This window comes from Scardinius erythrophthalmus (assembly GCF_964197995.2).
Source record: "Scardinius erythrophthalmus genome assembly, chromosome: 5".
NCBI lineage: Eukaryota > Metazoa > Chordata > Actinopteri > Cypriniformes > Leuciscidae > Scardinius > Scardinius erythrophthalmus.
In genome coordinates this window covers 37365057-37391411 of record NC_138225.1, presented here as the reverse complement: position 1 = coordinate 37391411, position 26355 = coordinate 37365057, and the positions used below count along the sequence as shown (strand labels likewise).

Below are 26355 nucleotides of genomic sequence, written 5' to 3'. Positions count from 1 at the left end.
GATCAGAAGAAACCCTTTAAAATAACTCGTCCCCAATGAGTATAGTGTGTGGTTTATCTTAAACTGTATTGCAGGGATTTCAGTTCTCATATACCATCTGGTGTCTGATAACACCCCACGATCTTCAAATGAATTTATAAAAGGCTGTTATTTGATATGACTAGTTACACTAAATGGCTTTACTTATTCTCAAATGACTCTGGCAGGCACTCAATGATCTGATCTCACTGTGCCAAAGTCTGATTTAAATCCATCTTACTTATCTCTACAGATTTAAAGTTATACATAAATGATTTCATTTGTAATTCAAACACACTCATACAGAGTGGTTCTACAAATTCCAGTGCAATGAAAAAGATTCAGCTGGATCAAAACATTTGTTCAGTCAGTTAAATTATGTTGCTCTACAACATGCCCTTATGTTCTACATTTTACACGGACAATATTTTAATCAAATGACAATTGGCTACTATGAAAAGCATTTAATTTAATTTCTTGTATTTAACCGATAAGACAAGCAACAACAACAAAAAAAATGCAATAAGATGTGACATTAATATATATTCAACATTTTATATCCTGTATTCTACTTAAAAAAAAAAATCCATATTTTTTTGGTAAATCAAACCTATAAATTTTAAACATCAGTATTATTTAGTGTTGTAAATAATTTGTCAGACAACAAAACACATCGACACACTGACACTATACATGTCACACAATGAAGATCATGAGGATGAAGGAGAGATCAAAAAGGTTCCAATGAACAAAAGGGTCTTTTAATAAAAAACAAACTCAGGTAATCCATGAAGAGGGAGGCAACGTAACAGCGTGTTTAAAATCCTGATGTACTTGTTACATCATAAGAAGAATGGCGTCTACGCTAATATTAGTCTCTCTGTTTATCCCGAGGTTTACCGCAGTCCACCGGATCCAGGCCATATCCAGATCTGATGAAGGACCTGCGCCTAGACAAGACCCTTTACCTCTGTACAGATAAAACAAAATGTCAAAATGATTCCAGTTCACATGGATATGCGGAAGCGACAAAAAAATCGGTATTATGATTTTTTAAGGCCAGACAAGTAATTTGGTGAGGTCAATTTGTAAACAAAGACTACATGCCTGTGCACAATATATTCAAACGCACATAGCTATAGACTGAACACATAATATGCACGTGCACGTCATCACTGTTTTCACCGATTTTTGAAGTTTACGCAGAGATGATAACGTTTTCAATATTTTTCAACACTTGCACCTTGGAACCTATTTCAAGGTTTGCGTTCTCGAGCCGCCGGGCACTGTTGTTGTGCGGATGAGCGGGCCGGAGCGCATTAAGACTTTTCTGTTAGAATGCTGTCGTGTAAGCACCCCCCTAAGTTAATAACTAATGATCTCTGCAACGGAAGCGAATCAATCAAAACTAACAAAGCTGGACAATAACTTTATTCTAGAGCTGCTGTAAAGCCAAAACAATCTCTGTTACTTTAATTTACTATTATCACTGTAAAGTTGCTTTGAAACCATCTATATTGTTAAAAGCGCTATATAAATGAAGGTGACTTGACTTGACATGACTGGTGGGAAAACTAAAACAATGGAACACCTGTGACTGATGAATACAAAACTGAAAGTCCATGAAAGTGAAACTCAAGATGAATGAGTCCAGCTAACTGTGACAAAACATCTATGTGTCACTAATTAACTCTTCTGTGTATTCAAAATTCAGTCTCATCATATGATTTAACATCATTTTATTTTATCTCATCAATGTTATGAACCGCTGACAACACAACAGTGCTGTATATGCCAACTGATAACATGGACATTTAAGTTTAATCATATTTATGTCTATGTGTATATTCTTCAAATCCTTAAAACTAGCGTTACGTTCAATCTAAATGAGTAAGAACCAACACTGATGTAGGCAATCAGATTTTAAAAACAGAAAGAGCTCCACCTGCATTCACTCTAATCTTTATATTTCATTTACTGAAGCATACACAGGGAATAACATGTTCTGCTTTAAATGTTTGATGCTTAAATGTTTATCGGTTTATTTCTTATCTAGGTACCTTAAAAAAGGTTCAAGTAAACCACCTACATGTATGCTTAAATATAAAATATGAATCCAAGCTACTTTCCTGGAAAACTAACGTAGACAATTATAATACAAAAGTGGAATTACATCACTTGGAAACTGTAATATTCCTTGTATTATGTCTCATAAAACCCCACTCATAGTGAGAAGGATTTAACAGAAATCCAATAACACCACAATATTTTTACAAGAAGCTGCATTTTCCACCAATAAAACGCTGCTTCAGCAGAACTTTTTAAGCTATGTGTTATTAAATAAAACCCAATCATAAAGCTGATAGCACTGATGCCGAATTGATTAGGTTTTCTGTGAATAAGCGGAAGACTGCAGCATGAAAGAGAAGCGCAATTGAGGCCACTAAACTCTGATTGATCAAATTAATGAGCTACACACTGTGTATAAAATGCAAGTGTGTATGCATGTATGCCATATGGAAAATACAATGAAACTATTTATGTATTTCTAAATACCTTGAATATCCAAACTTTATAATTACTAGCATTTTTCACTTCTGAGAAACTAGAAGAGCTTTTTGAACTTATGCAGACAGTCTTCACCACTATTGCCTAATCAATTACATTTGCTTTGAACAAGCAGATGACCATGTCTCATTGTAGCAAAAAAAAAGCTAGTTAAAAGCAATTTTTCAAAACCTTACTAAATTGGCTGATTGGCTCAATAAATGAGGTAAAGATTCAAATAAATGTTTTTGTTGCTGTGTGTGATTTTGTGCACCATCGAATCAGCGATGCAATCAAACCCATTTGAGCAATCAGACTCTTTAAAACAGATCTTTAATTTCCAGCAGAGTTCAGGTCAAGTTTAGCCAATTGAGCAGGAAATTTCAGTTTCTGAGCCTGAGAACATGTTGAAAAAAAATATTGATTGGTTGCATACCTCTGAAAGAATCTGCAATAGCACTTGGCAATTCTCAGCAATTGATGCTGAAGCTGTTAAATAAGTCCCGAGTTAATGCAGTGATGTCTTACCTGTGGGCTTAGACTGGGTCTGAAGGTCATGCTGGTGGAGGACGGGCCGCTCATGGAGGGATGGCCCATGGGCGAGCTGATGACGGGGAACGGCGAGGACAGGCCGTTGATGGGCGAGTGTAGCTGACCCGGGCTGGAGCTCATGGCAGACGGGCTGAGCAGGGGCTGGTGCAGAGGATGGTTACTGATGCCTCGGTGACCCATGGAGGAGCTCAAAGGAGGCGACGAGAGCTGACCGGAGGAGTCTGCAAGACGGAGAGAGGCAAAAAGAGTTTTTTCAGGAATATTTTGCATTGTGAGATAAATAATGCCATTGTATACGTTAGGAACGATATTTTACACAGCTGCTGTTGTGAAAAGGTTTAAGAATGTGAAAATAGAGTGCAAATATCCATTCAATTATTTTTTTTTACTAATGACCCAGATTTTAATGTTTTCCTTAAACTTTTAAAATAAAAGTGTTTAATGTACAATGTAAACATAAAAAAAATTAATAAAAATGTCCAGCAACAAAAACTTTCTAATTCAAGAAGTCACAGAGAAGGTGCTGCTAAATCATCATAAAACTATGACTATGAAGTCGAATTATTAAAATAATTATTTAATTAAACAAATTAATTAAATATACTGATATAATAAATACATTAACAGTCGATTTCGGTACATAATAAGACATTATGGGCCCTATTTTAACGATCTGAAACGCAAGTATCAAGCGCGAAACGCAAGTAACTTTGTGGGCGGGTCTTGGGCGCTGTTGCTATTTTACCGGCAGGATAAATGACTCTTGCGCCCGACGCAAATCTAAAATGGGTTGGTCTGAAGTAGCTTCATTATTCATAGGTGTGGTTTGGGTGTAACGTGAAATAAACCAATCAGAGCGATATCTCACATTCCCTTTAAGAGCAGGCGCGCTTGTTCCATGGCGGATTACTATTATAACGGCGGATTTGCCAGGCACACGCCAGGAGCGGTTCACAGCCGAGGAGAGCAACGTTCTCGTCAGGGCCGTAAAACACAGAGAAGTTACACTGTATGGGGATGGAGAAACCCACCCAAATTAGTTTCGATTAAACAGGCATATAAAAATTTGGGTAAATGTGTAAGCTAGATTTATGCCTATTTTTTCACATCTTCATGGACACAACAATGATTTCCCTCGTGTGTTAATATTTTTCCTTGTAATAATATATGGTTTTCTAAAAATGAGAACTGCTGCGTCTGTGTGTAGAGGAGATAAGCAAAGTGCATGTGCGTTGTGCACACGCTACATTGATTATGGCCAAGCATGCGCCCTTAAAATAGCATATGAATAACATGCGCAATGCGTAACCTTGCGCAACCTTTAGTAACCTTGCGCAACCTTTAGACTAGGTTTTTCCTGGTCAGTGGCGGAATTGTTTTCTAAACCTGCAAAATAGCACCAGGGAATGTTTGCGCCATAAAACGCCTCCTCTTTGCGCTGAACCACCCCCGGAAGCGCAAGTTAATTTCCTAATTTAGCGACGTGCATCTGTGGAGGGAAAAGTCCAAAAAAAGTGCAAAATAGGAATGATACATGCGTCGGTGTACAAAGTCAATTGCGCTGGGTGCAAGATATATAAGTGGATGTCATGAAAAAAATGAAATGATAAATTATATTTTATATTGATATTTCTATTTAAAATAAGTGACATGATGTGAAGGCCAAGTTTTAACCCATCCAAGTAAATGCACACACATTAGGAGCAGTGAGTAGTGACACACACACACACACACACACACACACACACACACACACACACACACACACACACACACACACACACACACACACACACACACACACACACTACAAACTGTGAAGACACACCTTTCTATTCATCACACAATCCTGAATTGTTTTTATCATGGTTCCCACAAAACTATTGAGCAAAACAACCATTTTCAACATTGATAATAATAAGAAATGATTCTTGAGCATCAAATCAGCATATCAGAATGATTTCTGAAGGATCATGTGATACTGAAGACTGTAATTATGCTGAAAATTCAGCTTTGCCATCACAGGAATACATTCAAACAAAACAGTTATTTTAAAAAAAAAGTTATAATGTTTTTTTCTATTAAATGAATACAGCCTTGATGAGCATAAGAGCATTTTTTACTGACCCCAAACACTAATGTATATTACTATATATCCTTCAAGAATTATTATCATGCTAATTATATGTGGGTACTCACACAGACACTGTGTACATACACACTGTGTTTGACACATTTGTTTGTGTGTGTTGTCCTAGTAAACCTTATACGTTATGGGGATAAAATGATTGCAATATCAGAAATCCTTGTCCTTGTGGGGACATTTTTGGTCCCCATGAGGAAAACAGCTTGAAAAATGTTTGCTTTTTGAAAATATAAAAATGCAGAATGTTTTCTGTGATGGTTGTGTTTAGGGTTAGGGACTGAATATACAGTTTGTACAGTCCAAAAATCATTATGTCTATGGAAAGTCCCCATAAAACATGAACATATGTGCGTGTGTGTTTGTGTTTGCTCTTCTATACGTATCCTACATATTTACCATACTGTCAGTTGATTTGTTGACATTGTCTATTCTGATAACACAGTGGACTTCAGCCACAACTTGCCTTCTCTTTACAGAGAGAGTAAACACATGCTGAGAAAACACAGAGGGCTTAATTACTCATCCCTGTTTTCCCCCACAGCAATAAGACCTTGACTGAAATGAAAACAATATCAATCTTCCTATACATGCAGAAACACATCTCAGGAAAAGGTAACAGTTCAAGTGTCATAGCAAATATTGTATTGAAACATCAGTTTCGGCTTATTTTCCCACTCTGACTATTGTGAAACTTTCTGAAGGCCATTAGTCATTCAGTGTGTTTCTCTGGGAAAAGAAAGTTTGTAATATGATTTTTATTTCTGTCTATTGAAAAGCATGAACACAATCATGTTATTCTATTAAAATTAGCAAGGTTCTTTTATATCACATGTCTTAGGTCCAATGACAAGTAACATCTTTACACGGAAAAGGAAACTACTGAGCGACAAAAAAATCACTGCATATTAGAAAATTATGTTTAATATACAATATAGGGATTTTTCACTGTGGATGGAGCTACATGGCAACTGACAAAATGTCCTGTTACTCATCACGGGCTGCACTGTTAATTGGGACAAAAAAATGATGTCGTTCCTATGATTTTATCATGTCAGCTCTAATGCTAGCTTACATGGAGAAGACGAAAATGATGGTGAGGAGAACCGTTTATTCACAATAGTGAAGATCCAAAACTGTGAAACAAAAAAACACTCAATCCTGACATGAAACAAATCATAAACTATGAACTTAACAATAAACAATGACATGGATCATGGACCATGGAGCAAACTAACACGACAAAGTAACACGGCAAACATGAACAGACATAACTAATGAAACAAGAACCAATGAGAACACGACACATGAAACAAAGTAACCAATGAAAACAAGACACGTACTAAGGAACAAATCAGAACATGACACATGACAAGGAATCACATGACATGAACAGGTAACCCAGTAAACATGAACTTCAAAATAAAAGACATGAAAATATAAACTGAGAACATGAAAACATGAACAAAACCTAAACAGTCGTGACATCAGCAGTTACTTTCTTTAAGAGATATTTCTACTTGATTTGATACATAAAAAATACTTTATCCCAATATTGTCAAGTTTGTTGAAAAATATTAAATAATTTCTTTGACTTGAAGCAGTCCATTTAGATGTTACCACATACTGTTTAGATGGCAAAACAATTGTACAGTGTGTTTAAGTTTAGGCTATAGAATATGCATATTATGAGTGGTATGACGGTACACCCATAGGTATAGTGTGACACTATTAGATTTTGTTATACCATAGTAAATACATGTGTGCTGTTATCAGTGGGCAGTTATTTACATGCTATTTACATTTACATTATGAATTTTCATTTTGGGGTGAACTACCCCTTTAATGCAAATACCAATCAAATACTGAAGATTATGACGAGCTATGTAAGTTTAAGATTTGTCATGTTGGATTTGCGCCAGGGATTCTTTCCGCCAACCCAAACCAGCCCTGTACACTGTCACCAGCATTTCTCCAAAACGTATCTTAAAAGAGCGGAAAGCTCATGCACACTCATGTTTTCTTTAAAAAGATCTGTCTGAAAGCCCTCGCTGGACAGTTTAAATTGGTTGTGATCTGGTTTCTCATCCTATCTGCATGACAGATTATGAGTCGGCAACAAATGATGGTTGGCGATATGTGTCTCTGACACACCACATATGTCATTAGCATGTACATTTACACAGACTATAAACATCAATACACACCTATACACACATTCCCAGAGCACTGAACGAACATTTCAGATCATAAACAAGGTGTGTAGGAAGATCATTAGAAGGCTCAAAGTTACTTTTCGCCCCCTCTTTCTCACACACACACACATGTTCATTTATACACCACAAAACTAATTTGAATGAGAATCAGAGCTATTCTGAGCAACAGAAAATTGTGGTTTTCTCCCAAAGATGACCACATGCTGACAGCAAGATTTGCAGCTCAAATCCTTCCTCTGAGAACTACAGCATAACTAAGCAAAAATCTGGTCTACACTGAAAAATATGTGGTGTCGGATTTACTTTGAAACAACTCAGAAATTGCAAGTGAATTTCACAAATAGCTACAAAGAAATGGCAAGTAACACATTGAATTAAACATGAAAATTTGCAAAACGTACTCCAGTTATCTTAGTTTCATTCACAACTTTGAAAAATCATTTGTTACAGTGTACAGTTCACAGAAGTCTCCTGCTTCACATTCAAGTTTATGTCCAGTTTCAAAGCTAAACCAATGGAATACAAAAATAATGTCATTAATATCTCAACACTGTGAGTTTTAGCTCGGTTTTATTTGAATATAGACAACCAGTAGAGTCTCTGTGTCAATTAAGCATATGATTTGGCCTTATCGCGTAAACACAACAATCTTGACTCGACCGCTATATAAATACTGCCACACAAAGTGTTTACTCAATCGCCACAAACACCTACTCACTGAAATGTAAATCAAGGGTGGGAGATAAACAGACTAGGGGATAAGGATATACCGCCAGCCTAAGCAAAATGTATTTGAGCAAAACATCGTTACAGTTCGCTAATGAGGCAGCGAGAAGCAGAGGATGAGGGATGATGGGAAGGCAGAGGAGAGGGTTGACTTCATCACAACACAACACACTGCTGAACCGCATGGACACACAGATGACAAGATCATAACTCGCAATGCTACTGAGTTTGATCCAAGCAAAGAAAGAGTGGACATCTTTATAGCTTAACCTTCTAATGTATTTTTTATTTATTTATGACTTTGTACTTATTTTATTTTATTTTAATCCAGAATAAAAACACATACTTAAATGTGTATGTACTGACTGAGCACTTTAAGTGTATTTTTATTTTTATTTTATTTTCTTTGCTCTTGTTAATACATTAAATCTATTATTACTTACAGTACTCTTTATTGTTATTTTTTTATTAATTCATGGACCTTTTATTATTATTTGACTACAATAGTCAGTTTTATGTAAAGCGCTTTGAATTTATTTAATGCTAATAAACTGATTATTAGATACATTTAAATAAATATGTATGAATAATAATTCATATATTGCATAATATCTCTACTATTATTTTACTTCAGTATTTCATTTTGCAATGAATGCTGCAAAGAGTAAGAGTGATAACATTTAAAATATTTTCTTTGTGGTGTTTTTCATAGAAATCTCACCACCACAATGCTATGCAATTTTTGCTATGCATTTTGAGTGGGTTTTAATGTGTTGCTATGTGGTAGGGTGTTATGGATGGTTGTTCTATAGACGGTTGCTTAGTCTGTTGACCTAAGTCAAAAAAGTCATTTTCTCTATGATATTCTTCTTCTAGTATTTATCCACCGGTTTTATCATTTGCTCTGTGTCTGTCAGTGTAATACTAAGGCTTATGCATTTGTTTAAATCCCTACATATGAGACCTATTAATAATGATGCTTACCTTAGCACCATTAATATTAAAAAGCATGGTCATCATTGAGTAATCATTACCTCAGTATTATTGATGAGGTTAACATTCGATGACTCCCAAGATTATTATCAACTGAACTCTTTAAACGGGTACAAAACAAGACACTTGAGCTAAAAGAGGGGTGAATCAGTCATAAACAACACCGATGAGTCTGTTTTCAATTCGCTCTAGCTCAGCAGTGCTGCAGAGTCATTTGAATATAGAGGAAGAGAGTGGTTTGGTGGCTTCCTACATTCAATCAGCACATAGTGTTTAAATCAAACCTTCGCTAATGTGTTTAGTCTGACACTTCCTGAGCACCTTATTTCTCCTCTCTGTTTCATCCTACTTTTCTTTAACACTGGTCTGATCTTTGCAGATCTACACAAACACGGGTTTGTATCACGCAGTGCGTGTGGCCATCGGGTCCAGGAAGGACATTTAAGTTGACATAATATGCATTACATGCTCACTCACTCACCGTCTCTCTTCATTTCTCACTCTCACTCTCACACACACATAAACACTCTCATACACTCATATATTCATGCGCACATACATATACATATGCTGCAGACAAAACTCAAGACTATCCAGCCCACTGAGGTTTAATTACACTACCAATTTGGTCACATAGCAGTTTGGACTAAAGAATCATTTAGGTTTTGAGCCCACTACAGTTTCACACATCCGGCTATTTCAGATAATCAGCACTTTAGAAAATATGCAGTTGTTCAAACAGTCATGGTGAATAATGCAAAATAAGCAGTTGGGTGAATAATGGAAAGCACAATGACTAATCTATATAAGATTCATCTCCGGCTGTCACTTTTAATGAAAATTTTGAACAAAGACAGGATAAATATTTTGAAACGGAATGTCCGGGATTTCCTTTACAAGTTTAATCCCAGTTTAGACACAAAATCTTCACAAATTATTTCATGACAATTACAACAATGCGATGGCTTAAAAGCAGATAAACAGGACGTACATTTTACAACAATTCTCATCCTGTTCTGACAGAGAAGGATATAAAAAATTATCTAATGATCTCAATGCATTAGCATTTTTTGTCAAGTGGTACAAAAAACAGGCAGCCACTGAGATATGTGAAATATTCATGATCCCTATTTCACATCTCGGTTTTCTTTTGAAATGGCGGCCATAATATTTCAATCTCAGTTCCAAAGAGATTACATTTTAAACAACCTTTTATCTCGAACCGATAGACAGAGACTGTACTGTACATCACGTATATGACAAAGTGGTCCGTGTAAAAAGTGTTCTGAACAAGTTCAACTGGATGCATGATATAAATCTCACTGCTTTCATCTGATTTAGTATCACTGAGAAATTTCATATGAGAATAGCTATAGCAGTCAGCAAGTTCCCACGGTGATTCCCAACTTTTGCTGGCAGAGATGGTGACTTGAGGCGCTTACTTGAGACACGCTCAAGTAAAAAAAGAATGATTGTAAGCTTGACTTAAACTTATAAACAATTGACATGAGCCTTCAACTGGATAGAGTATAGAGTAATTCTCATACTTTATATTAGGTGTCTTTAACTATTATGTACTTGCATAAAAAAAAAAGTACAATGTACTTATTGTGTTGATGTTGCTGCTACTGAGGTGGAATACGGGTAAGGTTAGGGACAGGTTTAGTGGTATGGGTAGGTTTAAGGGTGGGTTAAAGTGTAAGGGAAGGGTAATCAATTAATTATAGCTGTATTTAGAGAAATTTATTACAGATGTAATTCCATACAGGTAATTATAATAATATAAGTAAAAACATGTATGTACTGTACATAATAAGTGAATTGTATCAAATGACCAATTTAAATGTTAGTAGTATAGTAGTTTTTTAAACGCACGGCAGTAAAGACGACCTATTGAGTTAAGTAAAAAAAACTGAAACTTTCTTTTAGATGACTTAAAGGGATCGTCCACCCAAAAATGAAGATTATTTCATAATTTGCATACCCTTATGCCATTCCAAAACTATGACATCCTTTTCTGTCAAACATAAAATAAGATATGTTGAGAATTGTCTCAGTGTTTTTGTCCATATAATGGAAGTCAATGGTCACCAAAACTGTTTGGTTCCCAATATTCTTCCAAATATTCAACAGAAGAAAAAAAGTCATACAGGCATCAGGGTGAATAAATTATGATAGAATTCTCAGTTTTAGATGAACTATCCCTTTAAGTATCAAGGAAATGCCTAGACATTACAGAATTGACCTTTAGAAATATAGCACTGGTAATATTGCACATCTCCTCAACAAGCCACACAATTCACGTCCATAGCGCAAACTGTGAAGGATGGATTTAAATACTCTGCCAACAACCAAACCCTACAATCTGGTTGAAAAGTTGAAACCAGTACCAAAAGGATACTAATCCAAGAAGTCGCTGAACATTTCCGCGGACCAGATTGTTTAAGCTGAGCTAATATAAGCATCAGAGCCCAAGGTGATGCACCTGTTTAAAGGTCTTGCTGACTGTGTCAGATATCAGGCCAAGCATCTGCTCTCCTTATGTCCTTGGCATGTTAAAGTAAACATCTGCTTATATTATTTGCTTTATTTGTCAGAACCATGCTAACCATGCTAATGTAAAGGCTACAGGCACAGTGTCTGTCTGATTTCAGGGCATGGGAAGCTGGTCCCTAAAACCGAAATGTTATCAGTTTCCACTACAAGACTAGAGTGAATGAGACAATCAGATAAGCGTCTCTATAGCGCAGAGAGAAAGCGAGCTTTCTATAAGCCACCTGTGAGATTAAGCCAGTGCTATCTGACACACTCGGCTACACGTGTTTGCACAGAGATGGACGGATATGAACTGCTGGTACGGAGAGAACTGCTCAGCGTCCAGGGGCCAGGGAAGGAGCACATGCATTAGTCTAAATGACACAATGAACATACAGTGGCAACATGTCTGAAAAGATCACAGACCTGGCATGCTTTGAATTCAATGCTTAAAGGATTGATTGGCTAATGAATGAAAGTTTTTTTTTTTTTTTATGGTCTAGTATGATTGAGTGATTGATCACTTTTTATAAGATAAGACTCAGATAAGTCTAAAAGAGAAATTCCTAAACAGTGGTATGTCTTCTAGAGGGGGTCTCAGGAAAGATTTTAGATTTGGCTTTGTTAAAGAAAATATTAAAATGACTAATCATGACTAATGTTTTATTTTTTTATTTTTAGTTTATTTTCAAATAAGGAAAACGTTATACATATCTAAGGGTTAAAAACATAATTTTCATTACTTGAAATATATAAAAAACAAACATTTCTCATTTTCGTTTAGTTTAAGTGGAAGAACTAAAACGAAAACTAAAACTATACTAAAATTAAAATGAAAAAATAACATCTAAACATCATAAAACATATATCAATGATAATAAAATAACATGGATGTGTACACAATTTAATGAAATGACATTAAATGACATTTTACATTTCATTTTATTTATCTAGAAGAATTTGCAATAATAATAGTGATGTTAGCGTATATCAAACGTCACTAAGCAGATGAACAGATGAATAATTGAAACACATACAGCCTATGGTTTGAGTTGATGAAGAATCACTTCCATCAGCAACAAACAAAAGATTCATGTCTGCTGTTTTAATGTGTGCTGTACAATACAAGCTTCTCCCTGCAATGCCTGACAATAAACCATCATCTCTACAGACCCCTTTATTCCCTCTTTCTGCTTTAAATCGTGACAGTAGATATCCTGTCATTCTCTCCCAGTCAATCCCTGCAGTAAGATTGCAGGCTGCCCCACTTTTTAGGTTGCAAAAACACAAAGATGCACACACACATTCTTGCACAATCACCGGTGGGACTGGATGGCTGGCCTGGTGCCCTGAGAACTGGAGCTTATACTGTGCGTCTGCCAATCTGAGTCCAACAAGCTGTTTTTAGGGGGAGGCATGTGCATTTAATTTCATTCTCACAGACCATCAATGTCCTGCAAAAAGGCCAATATAAACCTCAGTCACTAAAGAGTCTTCTGAAAAAGCCTTTGTCACATTGCTCTTGTTAAAAGATCAAGAGGAGAGGAACAATTCCCGGATTCTCAAAGCAAAAAGAGCAAGAATTCAAAATGAAAAATTATATTGTTTTTGATACAGATGAGTGATTTGTGTTCATTTTCCTCTATCTCTTCCTTTTGACTGAAGTTAAAAAAAAAAAAAACTGATAGGTGCAGTTTAACAGTGGGACGTCAGAAATGAGATAATATTTCATTGTGACTGTGCCAGAGAGATAAAGAGCTCAGCGAGACCTCAGGAGCTGATTAAAGCTGATACAGCTCCAGGACTGATAGCTTCCCTCCAGCTTCTGTGTAGTTAGCCGCTCCTCTCAATGCCGTGTGTGTGTGCACCATATCCAGAGAGTCAAAATTATGGAATTAGATTGGATACTTAGATTTGAACTAAACTGCTGCTTTTGAGCAGGTTCATGTCGTTGTTGTTGTTTTTAACTAACTAAACACTTTATTTTTTATTGAAACAGATCTTTGAAAAATGTTTCATAAAAATGTGTTTTATGTATGGATTTTTTTGTCTTTAAATCATTTTCAATCATTAAATAGAAAATCCACTAGCCTATAGAAATATGAATTATTACATGTTGTCGCTGTCGAGAAGAAACCTTGTATCTCCATATTGCATCATTTTTTTCATAAATCATTACTATTGGTTACCCTTTATGTCTATCTGTGGGTTTTGCAAATATTTAACCAATGAAAACTAAAGAGCTTATGACTAAACCTTGCATCTACATTGGATCCTTAATCTGTCGGGAAAATCTGATAAATCCACCCCGCCTCTATCGTGAATGATGTGACACGCAGTTTGGACCATCTCTGCTTGTGTGCAGTGCAAAGGTAAATAAAGAACTGGTTCTTTGAACAGGCCTAAGTAGCCTACAGTGTTTTTTTTTTTTCTTTACTCAAGAAACACTATAGATCAGGGATGGGCAACTTCGGTCCTTCGGTCCTTTGGTCACTGTCCTACAGAGTTTAGCTTCAACCCTAATCAAACACACCTGAACAAGCTAATCAAGGTCCTCAGGATTACTAGAAAATTACAGGCAGGTGATTTTTTTCAGGGTTGGAGCTAAACTCTGTAGGACAGTGGCCCTCCAGGACCGAAGTTGCCCATCCCTGCTATAGATAATGTTTTATGTATTTAAGGAGCGGAGCAAAATTAAATGTCTTAGTGTAGCAGTTGTCGTCGGGTCATTGACAATACTGCCTTAAATAGCCTGTGTATAGCACTTTATCTTTAATAACATGATATTTTCTCCAAATGACAGAAAAAAATTAGCACCCACATAGCCACAGTAATCTTTATAACCCATAAGTTGATACAAATTTAACACAATGCACATACCTCAGATGCGGCCGTTCTAATGGTGGACGAAACACATAGGCCTATGAACTAAATTCTCAGAAATTCGCTTGTCAAATACCTTGTAACTCCATTTGAGCTTGGTTTTGGTAAAATATTAATAATATAATGACTCGTGCAAGTGTCTGACCATATATAAAGCAACAATATCAACTTTCACAGTGTTTATATCACAATATCACAGTGTTTTTTCTATTTCCTGAAAAGTAGCGTTTTTAGAGATACAAGGCTTCCGATATTTAAAATCATGATCTAAATTTAGAGTGAAATTAACATAAAACATTTCTTGTTTTAGAGACATTTTTGCACAAATTATGACTGTCAGTCAGGCAGGGCTATTATCATTAACTAAATCCATAAAAAAAAATAAAAAAAAAATTATTTGTAATAAAATAAACATTAACCGAAATAAAATAAAATGTAAAAAACGTACAATTTATTTCAGCTAGTTGCAAGGCAACATTTATAATTTTTGTTTAGTTTAAGTTGAAGTACTAAAATAACTAAGACTAAAACGGTAAAAACTGTTTAAAAAATAATGAAAATAACAAAAAAACAACAAAATTACTAAAACTAACTAAAATCAACATTAAAATGCAGAAATAAAATCTAATTATAAATATTAACAAAAACTATAATAGTATGTCAATGATGCTAAAAAATAACGCTGCCCTCAGACGAGGCGTCATTTCCATAAGAATCAACAATTTTGCTAATTTAGTTTTATCAAAAGTTGATACTTCGTTTACAGAAGTAACAACAGTGTCAATGAAGCGCCACATGAACAAAGTTAATATCATTCAGAATAATATTTGTATTGTGTATTGTTTCCAATAAAGCTGTAATTTTTGTCAAATTATGCTAAAGTTGTGAACATTTTATTTGATTGTGTGTATTTAGCATACACAAAATGCTAGCTATTAAATGACCATTAGCAAGACAAGGGTGACATGTTATTTGAAAAATGTAAAAAAAAAAAACATTTACTGTATACCACTGTCATTTAAATCACAGAATGGTATTAAACATAATTGAAACACATAGTAAATGAGAGTGGTGGAAATGACCATGACTTTAGTTTTCTTTGTTTCCAAAGTTCAAAAGTAACTGTTTCCAGTCATTGGTTGCCATGGACACTCATTTAAGTATCACACCTGTTAGTCTTTGAGGTAATCATCATTGTGTATTTAAGATCCTTATTTCCTTCAGTTTGTTGTCTGGTATTGTCTGGTATTACGTTGCTTGCTTTCTTGTGGATTACCTGAGTTTGTTCTTGATCATCTTAGTCAGACCCAAAACGTTACAAGGACAAAATGGCCCATAGCTGAAGAAACACCCAATTATAAATTATCATCGCTGTGTTAAACTATTTACATTTTCAGTTTCATGTCAGCTCAACAATCACGTTTTTTTTTTTTTTTTTAAGTAAATCTCAAATGCCAGCAAAATATTTAGTTTTCTCCCATAGGCATCTTTAGTCACTTTATTCACCCAACAGATTACACATGTGATTTAGCTCAGCCTGCTGAGGCACCTCGCTTTATGGAGACAACTGCCTCGATCATCAGGAAGAAATTAGCGGAGCACTAAGCAACTCAATCTTATTGGCTGCCGGGCCCGTCCGCTCCATTTGAGGTCAGCCCAGACATTCCAATGGATAATCTTTTCCATCCCTCCACTCTCTTGTCTTTCTCCCTCTCTCACACTCAGTCTGTTTTCCTCAAAGAGCAACTTCAGCACAAGGCTGGCTTTGTGTAGCCTCTTCTTTCTTACTCAGTCAGTGTGTTTTAAGCGAACCGTGTGGAGCTGAAATACATCTCTGCCTTCGTTCCAAGCTTTCCCCTGCACCTTCCAGTAAGTTATTTTCTATAGCAAGCTAGTAATATGAAGCCTCTGAATTAGGGCCATCACCACATCACAAAGCTTCTGGAGAGTAGCTGAGCTATGTTTGCTTCTGGAGCTTCGCCCACTTTTCCCAGCATCCCATTCTTTGTTCTGCTCGCTCTCTCTGAACTTGCAACAAAAGGCTGTAATTATGGTGGGCACAAACCAGAGAGAAAGAGCGATATTATAGCATTCTCTCACACTTCAAATATGCCTGCTCGCTAGAAGTTACAGGAACCCGTTTTGATTTATGCCAGCTGTGGAAATGACAGCTGCTGTGAACTTCTGGAATGGTCGTTTTGATGCAACCCACATATCTCATGCATTCTGAATCACAATATTTACATAAGTCCTCATGTTAAACGCCTGAGATACACATCCTCGCCAAAACATACTGTTGAGTGATCGCGCTAAAGACTAGCTTTAATGTGCTATATACTAACTGGCAACACTTTATAATACATTTCCAATTGTTGATATTAGTTAACTACATCAGATGACATGAAAAATATATGCATCTAAAGCATTCATAATCTTAGGTTAATTTCAACATTTACTAATACATTATTAAAATCAAAAGTGGCATCTTTTATTTAATTTATTTTATTTTATTATTATAATAACAGATACTAATAAATGAATATCTGAGATTATTTAATGGATCTGAGCTAACATGACCTAACAATGAACAGTGGTAACACTTTATTTTACTGTGTCCTTGTTACACGTTAAATGTACTTAATTATGCATAATTACAAGCAACTAACTCTAAACCAAACTCTAATCCTAACTTAATCCTATAGTAAGTACATATTGTTAATTAATATTACTCAGTACTTAATTGCATACCTAAACTGTAGCGGCCTAACATTAAAGGTCCCGTATTATGCCCCTTTTCACAAGATGTAAAATGAGTCTCTGATGTCCCCAGAGTGTGTATGTGAAGTTTCAGCTCAAAATACCCAACAGATCATTTTTTGCAGCATGTTTAAATTGTCATTTTTTGGGGCTCAGAAAAACGTGCTGTTTTAGTGTGTGCCCTTTAAATGCAAATAAGCTGCTGCTGGACGACCCAGGGGGCGGAGCTTCATGAGCTCGCGCTCAGTCTCTCAGGACAATTTCATCTCAAGGAATGATGATAATATCAGAAACTCTCAGTAACGGTGTTCATTTCGAGTCGGACAATAATGCCTACAGAGTCAGAGTGCTGTATAGAGATGGAACAGGTATAGTTTAGTAGTTTAATTACGGTTATTATAACGTATTTGTCATCTGCTTGTATGTATCCATTATCAATACCCTACAAGTCTGCTGTTTCGGACCAGGTCCGAATGATGATCAAACATACTGATGAGTTTAATAAAGTTTATTGTACATCACACAAAAGATTGAAGCGTCAGTTTTAGTTCAGAAAATCACCGTAAGAGCTGAGTGAACACAGTAAGTTATAAGAAGTGCGCAAGTACATAAACGAATTTCGGTAGAGTTGAGGGAGCATTCCTGTGGGCGGAGGTTAGTCAAAAAACTGTTCTACTGACGTCATTAAAGAAGGAAGTAGAGGGATGTAGTCCGAACGGGCCGTTCGATGTACACTCTAAAAAATGAAACATGGCTGTTGTTGAACCAAAGAAATGTAACTATGCTCAAATTAAATAATGTTCTTGTGTTTGTGCATTAAAACTAAAACAGTTGTGTTGACAGAATTAGAAAAAGTCATTTCTCAAATTTACACAACTCACTTAAGTTAAATTAACGAAATGCAGTTGTGTTACCGCTGCAGTACCGCACTTTGGTCAACAGGTGGAGCTATATTTGCGCATGCGCAAATATTTCAAAGAACGTTAATGCGTAGCTCATCTCTTAGCACTCGTTCTCCATTTTGTGGGAATCAAATCATGCTCAAACGGAGGCTGCAATCAACATTTTGTATTTATCTGGACCAAAAGGTGAGTTATTTTACTTCCTATCCTTTAATATTGAGGCTGTCAGTAAATTAGAATAGTCAATCGCTGTTTTTGTTGGTATTTATTGAAGTTGCTTTAGCACTTGTCCTCAAGTGGTGTTGTTAGCTGCTAGCGTTTTTTAGCTCTTATGTGATCTTTTAAACTTGCTGAACTTTGATAATATTTGAATTCACCCATACAAAAAATGGCAAATGACCTTATTTTTTTATAAAATTGCTAGTTAAGAAGAGTTTTTCCATGTTGTGCCCCAATACAGCAGTTGTATCTAGTTTTAGTATAAATTTTAATAACTTCCTTAATGTTGAGCATTTTTATTTAATGTCAAATAATAACTCTGAAACTTTTGAAACACAGAATGCATAGGCATATGGCAATAAACACGTTTGACACTGACTCGAGTAAGATGGCATCTACTGTAGCATCTGGTAAGCTTATTAGGTCATCCAAAATAATTTTACTACAGTTTTTTTTTTTTTGTATTATTATTATTATTTGACTCACATCTTCATTTTTGTTTCCTCAGAATTTTGGAGTCCTGCATGTGACGTGCATAGATTGTGGCTCTTCTCAAACATCCAGATCTAAGCTTTTAAAACACTTCAGGTTGGTACATGGACACAGACAAAGTTTTAAAACATGGAATTCGCTGTGGTCCCACATATGCTCAATACTTATGCAGGTTATCAAGGTGCTGATGGACAGAACATTTACGCACAGGAGACATGAGATGATCGAAGATCTGCGTTTCGTCACTGAATTTAATAACAGATAGCCAGCACTCTTTAGAGGTAAGTCTTTATAATGTAATGTCATCTGTGATGAATTACTTGGATGGTTATTGTATGCAATTCCAAATTATAAATTGAAGTATTTTAGATGTAATTCAGATAAATGCTGTTAAAGAAATACTGTTAGTCTTGGTATATGATAATATTGTAAAGACTCAAATTTATCAGCAACCAACCTGATTTGTCCTTTTTGTTCATTTCTGAACCCAGCTCCTCAAAAATTTCAAAAAGACAGAAGGAACAGCGGTAAAGAAGATCATAAGCATCCTATCAGTTATGGATCTGGTATGTTCTGTTATATTCTTCATCATTTTTTATCTGACAATAATTCACTATAGATTAAAATAGTATACCCAAAGATGAACATCATTTACTCTGCTTCATGTCACCGAATCCCTTTTATTTTTCGCTTTTCTAACTAAAAAGGTAAATTATGTGGTTGTACTGCTCATTTCTGTCCATGCAATTAAAGTCAACGGTGAGTTCCTGTTCTGAAGCTTCTAAAGTCACATGCAATTGTTTGATGCTATTGAAGCTTCGGAAGAAGAATTCACCATTGACTGTCATTGTAATGACAGAAATGAGCAGGAAAAACAGGAAAAAAGACTTTGGGAGTTTGAATGACATAAATGTCAGTAAAAAAAAAGAATACAGAACTTTTGGGTATCCCTTGAATTTTTGTATATAAGCTCTGGAATGTTAATATGTACATGATTAATTCTGTTTTAATTTCAGAGCTTGTTCGTCTCTTTACCCTATTTCTCAGCAGCATCAGATTTGTGATTTATGCACCTACAATTGGAACAGCTCTGACATCCAAGATTATTTAATGGCTTTTCTGTAGCAAAGCTTTTGGTTTAGAACCACTTATTACTTTTATTGTACTGGTTCTCTGAATTTTGAGGCCCTCACAGATGCAGTTGCAGATAATATTTTTTTTTTGGCTCTTGTAGAAATAACTTTAGCATAATTTGTGTTAATTCTTCTGAACACTGCTTATTTGTCTCATTGTTCAGAATGACACCACTGGGAAAAGGTGAATTCATCTTGAATGCACTTGCTGTTTACCTGGCCCTCTCAAACCTTGTGAAGGAGTGCATGGTAAATTATTTACATTTATAAAAAATATTGGATGTTTCTCTAAAATCAACTATCCCTTTCACCCCTGATCTGTTGTTAATTGTTACTTTATGTATTTTTTTAGGATGTTGAACATGAAGTCCTATCCTCAGTACGCAAGACCACCTTAGGAATCTATGTGGTCAAACATGAAGGAGCAGAGGCTACAGATCCTTACAAATATGTTGGCATCATGATTTAAGGCATCTGAATACATGACAACCTGAACAATGTGCAGAAGTGTGTTCTTCGATGCCAGGTCTTATTTACGCCTGAAAAATAAACTCTTGAAATCTGAGGTTAGGAACATTTCTGGTCTTTCTATAATGTTGCACTGTTGACTGTTACAGTACTTTTGTTTCAATATCAACCATGTTACATTCCTTTGCATAATAGTCTTGTTTTAAACAACTGATAAATTGTTTGCTGCTTTTTTTGCAGAACACCTTTATAAGTAATGATTGATAAATCCTTTCACCTAAAGGCAATATGCTTTTTAAAAATTATTTATTTAATTATTTTCTTGAAAAGTGAAGGCAGTCTTTACAGAGTAAATATTGTGTACATGTTCACGTTGGAAATGTTTGTAAAAATGTAAACAAAATTGTAAAAAAGAAAAAGTGAATGTATTCATTGAATAAACTCATAATGAAACTGGATTATTTGTGTTGGTTGAATGTAAAAATATTAATTTTAGGATAATTGAACTTAATTAACTTAATTGTTTTGGACAAAATTAAGACTGTTAACCTTATTCAACTAAACGGCATTGGATTAACCTTATGTAATTAACTTAAGTTTATTGAAATAAATAATGTTACATAAATCCAACATAACCCAGTTATGTGGGACCGGTTGACATAAAATAGTTAATTAAAGCCAACATATCATTTCTTAGAGTGTAGGCGACTTCTGTTAAATAAAATATCTCGCTAAAATAACTTTGAGCTTTATAATTTTACAGATATTATTTATATTCTAACAACAACATTACACACTAACTAAAGTTTGAAACATGGGATCACGAAGAACGGGACCTTTAACAAAGATTGATAAACACTGTAACAAATGTAATGCTCATTGTTAGTTAATCAATTAACTTGAAACTTGAAAAATATATTTTATATATACAGTAATATAAATATATATGAAGATAATTGACTTTAAATAAGCAGCAAGCCTGGGGAAAAACAAACCTGCTGTACACTAGCTGAAAACCAACTGAGAACAAAGAGATCTACAACATGTGAATACTGGGAATAAGACCGGTGAAACATGTCCATTACTGTAGGGGCCAGGGGAGACACTCACTATATGGGCTTTGTTGTAACATGTTTGAAGCAGAAACTATTTCTCATGAGTGAAACTGTATCTTAAGTTCTTCTCGGCAATGACAGGACAAGACATCCTACACTCGGAATAAAGACTGATTTTGCCCTACAGCGTTGAATCGCTGACGATATGCATGGATGATCCAGCACTGTAGGGCAAGATCAGTTCAACGCAACTGTGCTAACACAAACCAGATGTCTTTCAGAATAAAAAATTCTGATCTGATGCGTTTATGTGGCAAGCACAGGTGCTCTGATGTGTAGGTGCATGTGAATGTGCTTTATACCTGTGGATATCCTGCGCTGTTGTAGTGGGTACGCCCCCGTGAAGCCGGAGCAGCCATTGGGCGAACTGCCAGCGTCGCCCGACCAGCTCCGCGCTACTGTGCAGGGGTTTTTCAGGAGCCCTGTGTGTGTGTGACACAAGAGAAGTGGGTGAGAGTCACTCACTTGCTATTTAATCAGGTGAGGATTTCAGACCAATATGTGAAAGTACACATTACACCTTACTCAAATATGTTATGGATGGATCTCCCAGTATTCAATAAACTATATATAAGCTTATATGACAGTATAGGGGAAAATAATTGCTGAAATGTTCCTCTCTGGAAATGTAATGAGAGTTTATGTAGGCATTAGTCATAGTCTCAATATGTCTCCTATAAAGGTCTTTAAAGAGAAATACATTTAGAAACCAATAAAACAATAGTTGAAATTCAATAAAAGTACACAGCTACAAAGTACACAATAAAGTACACACTGGATGTTGATTTGGTTTTGGAAGAAACTGATGAGAAAGCTTGAGCTCACCTTGATTTTTATTTGCAAATCTGAACATAGTTTGTGACATTATTGAGATCTCTTATGAAGCATGTGAGATAATGTCACATGTGGGTGTAATATGGCGCATGAAGGAGTAAAGAAACAAAAACAGTCTTTGATCAAAAATCCAAAAAGGGAACATGCAGGAGATAGCAGAATGTCACATTTAGCCATTGTTTTGGTTTCATTTTCATATTGGACTTTCTCCCGTTTCCTGTGTTCCTTTGTTCCGGCCAGTCATTAATTTCCATGGACACCCATTTAACAATCACACCTGATAGTCTTTGAGTTAATCATCATTGTGTATTTAAGTTCCTAATTTCCTTCAGTTCGTTGTCTGGTATTGTTGTATGTTACACACTGTTATGTTGCCTTCTGTCCTGTGGATTACCTACGTTTGTATTACTTAATTAATACTTTTGTTTTTGAAACTTTTTGCATCTTGATCATCTTAGTCAGACCTAAAATGTTACAGAACACCAGACCAAAGAAAGATGGATGGATTATGTAGCAGAACTCATCGCACTAGCCTGTAAAGGGCTCTCGATATTGGATTATTCTGCTTGCTTCTACCAGCTCGCCCAACGCTATCACTTTGATGACGAGATGCTGAAATCGCTCAACTGGATTGGAGTGGACTATGACAGCCCTCTCTTAATTTACCTGATTTGGGAACATGAAGAGAAGCCATCCTCAGGTGTCTGCAGGGCACGTATCTCCAGCTAATACCATCGCTCATGGCCACTGTTGACACAAAGCCCACTGCCACTACGGATCCAGAGCCTGCAGCCCTGTCCATCCCGGAATGGAAGCCTGCCATCCAGTCTGACTAGGTGTGTGAGCCGGTTGGAACTTCTGAACAAGTGGGAATTTCAGTGGAGCTAGAAGAGTACAATCTGCCTCCACTGATCCCAGGCAGCCCCAAATCTGTTTTGACATCCAGTTCAAAGTCTGAATCGCCGCTGATAATACGCCCAACCAGCCTCCCCCTCCCACCTCCTCTGCCAAAGCCAGTCAGTCCTTCGGTCCGCCTCCATTGGCTCCCTCCAGTCTCTTGTCTCCTCCTCTAGTGGTTCAACCCTTCAAGTTGGATCTGCCACAAATCTTCTGCTCACCAGCTCTGCCTTGGCAAGTGGATTCACTGGACTCCCTTGTCCCTCCGGCTCCACTTTGTTTAGACCTCATCCTGCCTGCGCCACAGACTTCCGGGACACCAGCTGCGCTTTATCCCTCCACCCCTTCGGTTCCGTCGGGCTCTTCCTTCCCTCTTGCTCTGCCTTGGTGCTTGTTTGCATCGGCTCCACCTCAGTCCACCAGCACCCAGCCTCCACATCGGCTGCTCGTCACCGCGGTTCCGTCCTGGCCTCCTGAAACTCCATGGTTGTCTGGTCTTCCCATCTCCTCAGCTGCGCCTGGGTCTCCAGTTCTCTGGGCTCCACCGTTGGCTGTCGGACCGCTAACTCCACCTTGACTCATCCCACCGTTGGTTCTGCCATGGGGATCTTCAGTCTTGTCTGTTCTACTTTGGTGGTCTTCTGCTCCTCCATGGGGGTTTGTCAGTCCTGCTGTGGTGGTCTTCTGCTCATGTGCCAGATGAAGACCTAAAGGTCAAAACTGTGCATGAAATATGTACACCTTCTTTGTATTTTTGGGTCTTCTACTCCACCATGGAAGTTTTCTGTTCTTCCACTCTCCTGAACTCTATTGGAACATTTATCATTTACAGCACCAGGAGTCACCTTCCAGAAGGGGGAGTTCTGTCACGTTTTGCCTTTGTTTTGATTTTGTTTTCATATTGGACTTTCAGTTACCTGTTTCCTGTGTTCCTTTGTTCCCACCAGTCATTGGTTGCCATGGACACTCATTTAAGTATCACACCTGTTAGTCTTTGAGGTAATCATCATTGTGTATTTAAGATCCTTATTTCCTTCAGTTTGTTGTCTGGTATTGTTGTATGTTACACACTGTTACATTGCCTTTTTGCATCTTGATCATCTTATTTAGACCTAAAACATTACACAGGAGAATAACGTAAACACATTAACATTGACGTTGATATAAACAATCCTGGACAAAGAAACTGAGGAAACTAAGGGCATATAAAACATAATTTTAGATTATGAGAAGAACAGAAACAGGTGAGTGAAAACTAATGAACAGCCAGGGAAACTAACTAGGGAACTAAGGAAAACGAAAACAGAGTGAAAACAAAACTAAAACAGGACATAACAGTGCATAACCGTTTCAGGTAATTAGGGAAAGTTTGATTTCCATTTGCTCTCCATTTAATCTTGTTGTTGTTGTTGTTTTTAAGGAGAAAATTTGCATATTAAAGGCAGTGGTTCTCAACTCCAGTCCTCGGGACCCGCTGCTCTGCACATTTTGTTTGTCTCCCTTATTTAACACACCTGAACCAGATCATCAGCTCATTAGGAGAGACTCCATGAACTGAACTGAGTGTGTCAGTTAAGAGAGACATACAAAATGTGCAGAGCAACGGGTCCCGAGGACTGGAGTTGAGAACCACTGTTAAAGGGATCATATGTGAATTTTCTTTGGAAAGGGGTGTTTGTATAGAAGTTTATTTGCACCTCAGAGAAAAAAAGAAATATAAAGAAATTTACATCATTTTTCATAATTGGTCTAATTTGTCAAAATTTGTCTCCTTATTGTAGTTTTATTTCTTATTTTAAACTTTATCTCACAATTACTTTATTTTACTTTAAAGTGATAGTTCACTCAAATCATACTTATACTCTTGTCCCTCATGCCGTTACAAATCTTTAAGACTTTCGTTCATTTTTGAAACACAACTTAATATTTTTAATGAAAACTTAAAGATTACTCTCCCTCCATTTTAGGTCCTTTCCACCAAAACTTTGATGCTTAAAAATGCTCAAGAAGACATATAAGTAATCCATATTAATCAAATTAAATTTACGATTAACATATCTAATTTAGGCTTTTATTCACATTTAAACATTGATCAATGCACATACATAGAGCTAATCAAATATGTTAAACACAAGCTAAAACATGCTTGCTTGACTCTCGAGAACTAGTAAGGGTTGTCTCGTGCATCAAGTAAGCGTGTTGGAAACATGCTTAATGATTTATATGAATTACTTTAACTTTTTATTAACTTTTTGAAGTGTCAAAGTTATGGTTAAATGGACTTTCGATGGGTGGCACAGAAATCTCTCATATTTTCAAAAATATCTTCATTTGTATTTCAAAATATGTTGAATGGGTTTGTAACAACTCACAACATGAGATAGATGTGATAAAAAATGCACACATGATAAAAGTGTGTTCATTTTTGGGTGAACTATCCCTTAAAGGCATAAAATGGGCTTCCGTTCTTGTACATACTTAATTGAAACATCTGTAATTAATGAGTGTCCTTTTCTACGTTACAAACATTTCTACGTTTCAACATTTGTGTAGTGTCAGTTGTGTAGCATGTAAAACCGGAAGTCATTTTTATGAGAAAGACCCATGTGAGAGTGTTTGTGACTGAATGTGTGTGGCCCATGCAACATATCTCTGATTGATATGGAAATAACTTGACCTCCAGATGTTTTATTTGTTCGCTAGTAAAATTGCAAGTGCCTCATTTTCATCTGTCTCTGAATATGAACTTTCAGACCACCCAATATTCTGACTCCCTATGACCTTGAGCAACAAAGGACACCTAGTCACACACACACAAACACAGACTAAAGGCAAAATTTGCAGGCTCACTTTATGAGACCCGGGATATTTGCCCCTTTCAAAGCCCTCATTTACGAGACCTTGATGAGAGGCCGTGCCACGCAG

At 36.3% G+C, this 26355-nt stretch overlaps 1 protein-coding gene and 1 long non-coding RNA gene across 3 annotated transcripts in view; one reads left to right on the top strand and one right to left on the bottom strand.

The window, feature by feature from the left end:
* Nucleotides 1–26355, bottom strand: part of rxrab (retinoid x receptor, alpha b) — an 80098-nt gene that overhangs the window by 36576 nt on the left and 17167 nt on the right. The window contains exons 1-3 of one of the 2 annotated variants that reach the window (XM_081365304.1): nt 23200–23402; nt 22002–22121; nt 3094–3338 (exon numbers count right to left, since the gene is read on the bottom strand). In XM_081365304.1, the coding sequence (XP_081221430.1) occupies nt 3094–3338; nt 22002–22121; nt 23200–23356 (522 nt within the window). In that variant the 5' untranslated portion in view covers nt 23357–23402. Of the gene's footprint in view, nt 1–3093; nt 3339–22001; nt 22122–23199; nt 23403–26355 lie in introns of those variants that run through there. The other variant, XM_081365305.1, reaches the window with a different exon arrangement.
* On the top strand, nt 18327–21041 carry LOC308690677. The gene is made up of 7 exons (XR_014030176.1): nt 18327–18458; nt 18831–18901; nt 19000–19079; nt 19156–19264; nt 19475–19549; nt 20281–20365; nt 20469–21041. It is a non-coding gene; the product is annotated as an uncharacterized lncRNA (long non-coding RNA).